The sequence below is a fragment of the Oncorhynchus clarkii genome, chromosome 25 (assembly GCF_045791955.1).
Source record: "Oncorhynchus clarkii lewisi isolate Uvic-CL-2024 chromosome 25, UVic_Ocla_1.0, whole genome shotgun sequence".
Lineage (NCBI taxonomy): Eukaryota > Metazoa > Chordata > Actinopteri > Salmoniformes > Salmonidae > Oncorhynchus > Oncorhynchus clarkii.
Window position 1 is genome coordinate 7,970,573 of NC_092171.1, and position 9,744 is coordinate 7,980,316.

The window sequence follows — 9,744 nt, forward strand, 5'->3', positions numbered from 1 at the left end:
TTTTGCTACGTTTTCAGTGTGCACTAGTGATTAAAACCCATGCTGATTTACCAGGACAGTTTGACTGAGAGAACAATACCGGCCTCTACACCTCAGGGGTTTGCACAAATCAGTGTGCCTGATTGTTCTTCTAAAATATTCAGTGGAATTCAATAGAATCTGAACTGTGTAAAAACATGATTGAGACACTATTTGAGACACTAGTTATGTCTAAAAAAAAATAATAAAGTTGAAAATAGCCCATCAGAATGGTCTCAAGAACAGCCAACCAGTTTATAAAATATTTGAAAAGGGTTGAGGTTTATTAAATGTAAAATCTGGCATTTCAGGAATAGAATTCTAATTCAAGAACTGTAAAGTTCCACAATTTAAATTTCATTGGATATTTTTCAATTCCAAAACTTCCTGAATGGACCCAAAACATAAAAGGACTGATATACTGTTAACAAATATTTAAAATTCTAACAATTTAGGCTAAGGGGCTGAACATTATTATGATAGCTTTTGAACAATAGGCTATCTTTACAGAAATGTTGAGTTTTAATCCTCGCCTCTCGTCATTCAAGCCATTTCAGATGCAAAATCAGAGGCAAAATATCACTGTAGCACTACATACAAATCATTTCCCAATCTACTGTAGAGTAAAGGCAAGCCCGTGCATGGGTGTCTAAGAAACCCCATTGACGAGACAAAACTCGCAGCGTGAACGTGGCAGCCATTTTACATCCTCAAGAGTGAATGAGTGGAGCCGAACTAGTGCCGGGAGTTGTACACTTTTCCTCTTGTAATTATCAAAATTTCCTTCCGAAATAATCAACACCATACAAGTTGGTGATCCATCGGCAGGTATGATGAATACTACTAACTGGTCACGTGATCATAGCACAATTTATAGCTAAAGTAGTTGAGCGTGTGGTGTTTCAAACAATGTGGAAACGGGTGGTTGGGACGGGTTCTCCAGACCGGCTTTTTGAAAATGGACTCTCCCTATGTGGCGGCACGTTGACAAACCACGAAGCTAGCTAGTTACCATACTACAAGGCCTCTCTCTGCTCCACATATGGACATGTCGAGCCGAATTAAGTCAACCATCAAACTATATATAAGCTTTCGCGGTTTTAATGGTGTCGCTAGTTAACTCAGCCAAGTGGGATAATTATGCTACATCATGAATGACTTGATCGTTGTCACTACCTAACTGAACCAGCCAACCAGGGAGCTAACCTCTGAGCGTGTAAACTTCGAGATAATTGCCTTTGTCAGATAGTTTTGATTCAACTCGCGAACTAACGTTAGTATAGCGTAACCAATTTGGCTAGCAAAACATTTGGTCGTCACTCCGCTAACGCTGCCTAGCTAGTATGGATAACTAGCTAGGTTTGTTATTGTGACTTGACAGGGTTGGAGGACCGTGATTATTTAACTTGGCGTGCTATTATTTAGCTGGCTGCTGGGTAGCTAACGTTATGGATAACGCAGCTAGGTGACGTTGGCTAACAATGTCTGAACACTTGTGGTTATAGCTAGCTAAATTATTAAGTTAAATATGAAAACGTAACGATGTTGCTTGTCAGGTTTAGCTAGAGAATTGGGTAACGTTAGCTAGTTCGCAAACGTTACGTTAGTTGGTAGCAATGAATACTTTTTGCATGAGCACAAACTGAAATGGCTTCGCGTTAGACTGCTCCCTTTACCCTAACTAGCCAAATTTGCTATCAGTGGTTTGCGACACGTTATCAAAAAATTTAACTAGATAGATGTAACGTTAGTCTACCACACCATGTAATTTGCTCCTGCACAAATGCTTGCGGACTGTCTAATTAGTTACCGGAAACGGGTGGCTTAGAAACTGTCGCCGTACTCTACCGAAGGAACACGTGTATCAGCTAGCTAGTTAGTGCTGAAGTCTGCAATCAGTAGGCTAATTTATAATTTAGCAATCAGGCCATGCCATTGTACGCAGCGGGAGATTAACGTAATGTTAGCAGCCATAGTGTTGTGCCAAGTTGTTATTCTAACACAGTCAAAGGCGGGAAATGTGTCATTACGTGTAAACATTTCACCATGTAGCCTATGCTAACTCCTCATACATTGCACATGCAAACGAAAATAATTATAAGGTATGCTGTTATCATAAATAGCAATTGATACTTTTATTGGGTGTCAGCATTTTCAAAATTGATACAGACATGCAAATTCCAATATCGTAATTGAAATGTGACCTGATTCCACTCTTAAGGGACCACATGAACCCACATGTGTGCCTGTTGCACATGACACCTCCCCCCCAAAAAAGCTATCAACAGTCTTGCACTTGAACCAGGATTAATTTGGCTCATTGCATTTGCACAGATTTCTGGAGACATGGCCACAGAACATATTAATGGAAATGGTCCAGAAGAACCAATGGACACCACTGCTGCAGTTACCCATTCTGAACACTTCCAGACTTTATTAGAAGCTGGTTTACCACAGAAAGTTGCTGAAAAACTAGATGAAATTTACATAGCAGGTAAGGCACATTGAATATCCAGCATATTCGTACACAAATTATACTTTTGCTATTGCATGTGCTGTCATATTTTACATTAACTTTGAATGTGGGAATTGGGATCCTCAAGCAACTTTTTGTGGTTTCCTACCAAAATGGGTACTGCAGTGTAATGGACAAAAGAGAATTCATACATCACCAATATCGATGTGAAATAAATGTTTTGGGTACATGTCCATTGTCTTAAAGGTATATCTGGGCAGAGCACTGGTGTCACGGACACTTTGTGTTCTCAATAATTAAAGTGAGCAAAGAGTTAGGCCACAGTTCAGCGGAGGTCTCTGGAAAGTCTCAGGCAGAGAGTGCAGCCAGATGGGCACATGCAGCAACAATGGCAGCAGCTGTCGGTGGCTGGGACAGGTGATGGGTCCTCCAAGAGCAGAATGTGCACAAGCTCATTAGGGGCGTACAGTGCACAGGACTGCCATATCAAGTTAAAACATCATGTCTGTTGTGATGAGTTCTGCAGAGGTTGAAGAAAGTGCTTTTACTCAATGCACTTTGTCCATTTTAAAATATCGGTCTCCTGAGATGGTTCCTTTTCTCTGATTATGTTATGCAAATTATTCCAATTTTAGCAATCCCTAAAGAAGTCACAGAAATAAGTGAACTTTGATACCCCCAAACATGCATTGTGGCTAGACCCGTTTGAAAAGATGTCATCCCGTAGTTCTGTTCCTGCTAGTAACCAATGTTTTTTTGATGTCCCTCAGGTTTGGTATCACACAGTGACCTAGATGATAGAGCGATTGAGGCTCTGAAAGAGTTCAACGAAGAAGGTGCTCTGCAAGTTCTGTTGCAGTTCAAGGACAGCGACCTCTCACATGTTCAGGTATGTATAGCGAGGGATGGTGGATTGATTGCATATGGGATCACGTCTTGAAATCAAATGCTACCATTTCGCCCTCTAAAGTGTACAGATTTTTCTTTCATCGACAGAACAAAAGTGCCTTTCTTTGTGGAGTTATGAAGACATATAGACAGAGGGAGAAACAGGGTACCAAAGTCTCAGACTCCAATAAAGGACCAGATGAGGCCAAAATCAAAGTACGGTTTTAACGAACATTCTTGAAGTGATAATGGAGACATGTCATCATTATTATATACTGTGCAGTTGTTCTCTGGAAGGCGTTTGACTTCAATCATGTTATTTCAATAAACAGGCCCTGCTGGAGAGAACTGGCTACACGCTCGATGTGACAACAGGTCAGCGGAAGTATGGAGGCCCCCCTCCAGATTCTGCTCACACAGGGGCACAGCCCACAATTGGTACAGAGGTATGTCTCTACAATAATTCAATGGTGTATTTGATTAGTGTGTTATAGTTTACTTAGGTGTGTATGATAGTGTTTCTGCATTCTGTCCAAATAATGAACATTTGTCATTTTTCCTGGAGTAACTCCGATTGCGCCGTTTTACTGCTAAGATCTGACTGTATTTTGGAGATTTATTGCGCAACAATGGCCCAATGTTTCTTTCACACCAAGTTAACCTAATTTTGCTTTCATCTCAGATTTTTGTTGGCAAGATCCCTAGAGATCTATTTGAGGATGAGCTGGTCCCTCTGTTTGAGAAAGCCGGGCCCATTTGGGACCTGCGTCTGATGATGGACCCCCTCAGTGGCCTGAACAGAGGTTACGCCTTTGTCACTTTCTGCACTAAAGAGGCGGCGCAGGAGGCTGTCAAGCTGGTATGTACCACTTGTTGAAATCCTCTCTCATGATAGGAATGGAGAATTTAGCCCACCCAATCATGACATGTCATGCACTCTCTCTCATACCCACTCCCCTCTTTCCACAGTGTAACAACAATGAAATTCGACCCGGCAAACACATTGGTGTGTGCATCTCTGTGGCCAATAATAGACTATTCGTTGGCTCCATCCCCAAGAGTAAAACAAAAGAGCAGATTGTGGAAGAATTTGCCAAAGTCACGGGTAAGCAGCACCTCTTTTTGTTGAATGATCTTCGGGGACAAAATGACATTTTGCTTGGTCAGTCATATTCGGTCTTGACAAAGATTTATATTTACTTTGACTTTGACAACAGTGTTTAAACATTGCCTTATGTTACTGAAAGCAGCAATCATGATCAACCGCTAGTGTGTTAGATTGCATTTAGTCTGAGTTTGGGTTTATGTACGGTATGCTATGTAAAGCTGGGCTATATTTGCTCAACAGTTTAATTGCTAATTTCCAATGTCAGGGTTCAGTGTCTAAATGATGAAATACATCTATTCTATCCTGGAGTAACTCTGGTTACGCTGATAGTTTACCGCTAAGATCTGACTGGACACTTTGCACTTAACTAGGCACAAATCCATGGTCTCAAGACTTGTCCAAAGAGAACAGCTGTGTCAAATAAAGGGGACACTAAATGTTTTGACTAAACCGAAGGAAAGATTCCATGAATGTGTGATATTTTGTTCTGCTGCCAACTGTTTTAGTAAGGTACTCTCTAGAGTAACTCCGTTCCATTCCTTTTTGCTTAGCATTTTGCATGGAGATGGAGCAAGCTTTCTTGTGCACTGGTCACTGTTCAGCTAGGATACCTTTTTATGCCTTTCCCCTTCTGCCTCTCTTTCAACAGAGGGTCTTAATGATGTCATACTGTACCATCAGCCAGAAGACAAGAAAAAGAACAGAGGCTTTTGCTTCTTGGAATATGAAGACCACAAAACTGCCGCTCAGGCCCGCCGCCGGCTGATGAGTGGCAAGGTCAAGGTGTGGGCGAACGTGGTGACTGTGGAGTGGGCTGACCCCATAGAAGACCCTGATCCTGAGGTCATGGCCAAGGTAAGTGGAGCAAAGTTAACAGGACTCATTTCGCCTGTGATAAATTGTTTTTGTATTGTCCATCCATTAATAAGTGTAATTGATAAGCCACTACCATTTTCCTTCCAGGTGAAAGTGCTGTTTGTCCGAAACCTTGCGAGCACTGTAACGGAGGAAATACTTGAAAAGGCCTTCAGTCATTTTGGCAAGTTGGAGCGGGTGAAGAAGCTGAAAGACTACGCCTTCATCCACTTTGAGGAGAGAGACGGCGCAGTCAAGGTACATGCTGGAGTCTTTATATTACTCTCACCAATGTATCACAAAACTGGTAACACTGGCTGTTTTTTGTGTAGTTATTCAACTTGCCTCTTTTGACAGGCCTTGGCCGACCTGAATGGGAAAGACCTGGAGGGAGAGCACATTGAAATAGTCTTTGCAAAGCCACCTGACCAGAAGAGGAAAGAACGCAAAGCCCAGAGACAAGCGGCTAAGACACAAATGTAAGCAAAGACAATTGATTTTCAATTACTTGAGACCTGCAAATACGGGCCAAAATTATAGTTGCGCTGTTGGGCAGCCTTTCACCATTGATTTCTTTTGAATGATTGAATAGAAAAGTTAACGTGATCTAACAAGCGCAAATGCGTCCTGTACGGTTACTAAACAAGTGCATATCCTCTCCCCAGGTATGACGATTACTATTACTACGGCCCACCTCACATGCCACCTCCCACAAGAGGCAGGGGACGAGGTGGCGGCCGAGGAGGCTACTCTTACCCCCATGACTACTACGGCTATGAAGATTACTATGATTACTATGGCTATGACTACCACAACTACCGGGGTGGCTATGAAGACCCCTACTACGGCTATGAGGACTTCCAAGCTCCCAGCCGAGGAAGAGGAGGGGCCCGAGGCGGAGCCCGTGGTGGTGCCACCCTATCCTCCCGGGGCCGTGGAGCTGCCACACCCAGGGGCAGAGTGGGTGGCTTTTCTCAGCGAGGTGGAAGTGGCCCTGGATCGAGCAGAGGTGTGCAGGGGACCAAAGGGGCACTGGGTAAATAGGGACTAGCTGTGTTGGCAAAGGTCAATAGCAAATGGTTGCTATCAGCTACACAAAAATGCAAACATACTATTTGGGCAGGACTTACCACCCCCCAGGCACACACTTGAATAACCTTAAACTAATGTTTTCAGCCTGCATTCATTTCTTCCTTATGGCATAAATTGACCGTAGTTCGCTATTTACATTCTGTGTAAAATATAGGCCTTGAAAGTAAGGAATCATATAGATGCAGACCTGCCAACCGGCATGTATCTTGCGTACCATGCATGCAATTTGATGTCAAAGTACGCTGGTACAAAAAACAACCCTAAAATAAATAGGCTTCTAGTTGGCACATTGTGGTTTTTGACAACTGAACCAATCCACTTCATCCATTGATACAACTGATGTGTGAGGGGAAAATGGAGAACAAACTGTTTGCCGACTACATTTTCCAGAATTGTATGTGTTAGTTACAGCGTTTAGCGAGAACACTTTCTTGGCCGCACATGCTTTGATCTCTGCAAAGGTAGTAGGCGCGAGCGCATTGATGAGCAAGGAAACGGTGAAGTGTTGCGGTAGTTCACTGCACATCGCTGTGTGGATGGCAATAGACATGGTAGAGAGAGAGACCTGTTACGCTAATACCGTCCTTCACAGAAAGTTATGTTCAAGTGTAGTAGGCCTATGTTAATTAGTCAGTTCTTGGTCTGTCCTCTTGATAAAGCTGTCAACAAACAGTAGGCTGCTAATGACGTGCTAATAGGTAGTTCGCCAATGACCAAGGTATGTTGAATGAATGGCAGCCTAGTAGTCTGACCTAATTTGACAGATTATGTCAGGGATGGAGATCTGAAACAAGCTCAAAGGCCTAGTTCAGTTTCATATACCAAATAGCCTACAGTAAACAAGACTACTGAATGTTACATTGCATCCAGTAATTTAATTATATTCAGAATTTTCTCCCCAAACTAAATTAAGCCCGTTTTACACTTTCACTAGACTATCCACATAAAGACACCTATTAATTAGAATAATTAACCCCCTAAATTTAACAGAATTTTTTAAAATTTAGGATCAAACAAGACTTCTGTTGACTACATTGTTTGATGTACTTTAAGACTATGTTTCAGGAAATAGCAGTTACAGGTTTTTCAAAAATGATAAATCCTCTTAACTTCCTCTGGACCACCCCCTACCCAGCCTACATCAGCACCACCTTGTCAGAAAGTCCTAGGGAGAGCCCTGATTTTGTACATTTAAACATATTTCTAGTTATCTACTGAAGAGCAGCCACTTACCAAGTACCCATAACAGTCTAGTCTACCATTCCTACTGAGCCAGTCTTCTGCCAACATTAGGCACAAAAAAAAGGAGGCGCATTTGCCTATGATTTGAGCAGTGTGGGTGTCGACGCGTGCTGTAATGGGAGCTGGGGGTGCCGCCACCACGCTGAAGTGGTACTTGTAAAAATTATTCAATGTTGGCAGGTCTGCAGACATCACCATTTTATTCCTTGTCTTTTGAAAGCTGAGCCTCACATTCAATTGGTAATTTTCAATGTACAGATGTGTATTTGGCTTTCAGTGTCCAAATGATGAAAATATGTATATTCTATCCTGGATTAACTCTGGTTACGCTGATAGTTTACTGCGAAGATCTAATTGGACATGTTTGATATTTTATTTTATTTCTGTTCATGTCTTTAGAAGACTTCCTCAAATTTGACTTCCTCAAATTAGTGATGGGTATGTATGCGTATTCTCAACATTTGAAAACACACCTGACTTTTGGCCTTAGGTCGAAACCTTGACAGGTGTCACCTTTCAGAGCACCAACTGAAAGGTCTGCTCTTCTGCAGATTTAGGGTCACCCTAATCTATTTAAAAAAAAATGTAAATGTAATTTTACATGATTGGATGTCATTAGTCATGTTTATGTTCTGTGTTGTGATTTGTTTTTTATTATTATTTTGAATTCCATTCCAATTCTGTCTCTATTTGCTTGGTCAGCAGGGAAAAGGGGTCGAGGCCGGTCCTGACCTGTCACTATGAAGACTGACTTACTGTGTTGGGTTACACCAGAAGCTGCAATGGATACGGATGAAAAAGTCAGCAAAATGGTCCAATATTCCAGCCTTACAGAAGCATCTCCCCCAAACTGCCACCTAAACAATCAGCGGATTATTTAGAAAAACTTGCCTCCCCCTGTATGCCCCACACCCCCCAAAAAATGCCATTTTAAATAATTATTGAAGAATTTGCACTTTTTAAGTTTCTTAGTTTGAAGTGGCTCAAAGGAGCTTGATGCTATTGTATATTTTTGTGCTAATCACAATTTTTATTGTTGGAATATCCCTGTTAATCTTAATCGTTTGATTTGGATGTTTGAAGAGAACATTTGCAGGTTTTAGGTGTAACCACCTGGCATGGATAAGTCAGGCATTCCAGGAAAGTGGTTCTTTTCAGAACTTGTCTTTTTTAAAGGGTTGGTTAACTACCTCAGTACAGAGGATTAAACTACCCGGCCTGTACTGTAAATAGGGAAACTATATTGATGAAAGCAGGGCTTGTTTCCTACAAAATATGCACAAGAGCAGCAGCACAACCGAAAGGACTTGCTGCAGCTCTGACATGGCAAACAGTCAAACTGGGCATGCAAAAATAATCTCATATGATGAGCCTGAACAAGCCCTGCTTTTATCCTATTTTGAACTGAATAAGCCACCTTGCTTCTTCAGATTATTGTAGTTACTGGTTGTATAGTTTGGAAAATGTTACTTTTGTAAAGGCTTGAACATCAACAAGGGTGTCAACTGCCTTTGAAAAAGCCCTGCAGTGTCCCTTTGCCACTCCCAATTATTTTGTATTGTTTTTAGAATAGATCAGAATTATGTTCAGTACCACCCCCTTTACTGTAAAATAAATATCCCAATCATGTGACATCTTGAATGATCCCTCTAACTCTAAGCCAGCTACTATGTAATCAAGTCTTTTGATTAAAAAGGAATTGCCATACTGCCCAGCCAGCGAGCATGTGTGCCTGTAGCTGTTTCGAAGGGGATCGTGATCATACAGTGGTAAAAGGGATACTGCAGCTGTTATTCGTATTCCATGTATAGCGAAAAGGAGACTGAACTATTCATCCGGTTTTGTACACTGTTAACTCCCTCAATAAAATAATTACAACCACCTTTTGAAAAAATGTTAGCAGTTTTAAACTATTGTTGGTGGCCAACCACGTTTTTGCATTCCTGCAAATAAATTGTTTTATACTGTAAAATGGAGGTGAGTGTAACTTATTTTTGTAATAAAGTTTTTGATTTATATCTGTGTCTTACTCTCTGTATGACATCTTGTTAAACCATGTCACACA

At 41.5% G+C, this 9,744-nt stretch overlaps 1 protein-coding gene across 9 annotated transcripts; it reads left to right on the forward strand.

The window, feature by feature from the left end:
- Positions 1 to 717: 717 nt before the first annotated feature.
- LOC139383394 (heterogeneous nuclear ribonucleoprotein Q-like) lies at positions 718 to 9,651 on the forward strand. Of its 9 annotated transcripts, none has more exons than XM_071127918.1 (13): positions 723 to 846; positions 2,353 to 2,512; positions 3,265 to 3,383; positions 3,491 to 3,598; positions 3,715 to 3,828; positions 4,065 to 4,241; positions 4,352 to 4,487; positions 5,140 to 5,345; positions 5,454 to 5,603; positions 5,703 to 5,824; positions 6,011 to 6,354; positions 8,079 to 8,117; positions 8,382 to 9,651. In XM_071127918.1, exons 2-13 carry the CDS (start codon positions 2,365 to 2,367, stop codon positions 8,408 to 8,410), a joined length of 1,692 nt encoding a protein of 563 aa, XP_070984019.1. In that variant the 5' UTR covers positions 723 to 846; positions 2,353 to 2,364; the 3' UTR covers positions 8,411 to 9,651. The 9 variants fall into 9 exon arrangements, with proteins under 9 accessions (XP_070984022.1, XP_070984019.1, XP_070984020.1 ...); XM_071127919.1 differs by having other exon boundaries at positions 8,385 to 8,631; XM_071127921.1 differs by lacking the exon at positions 8,079 to 8,117 and having other exon boundaries at positions 718 to 846.
- Positions 9,652 to 9,744: the final 93 nt, after the last annotated feature.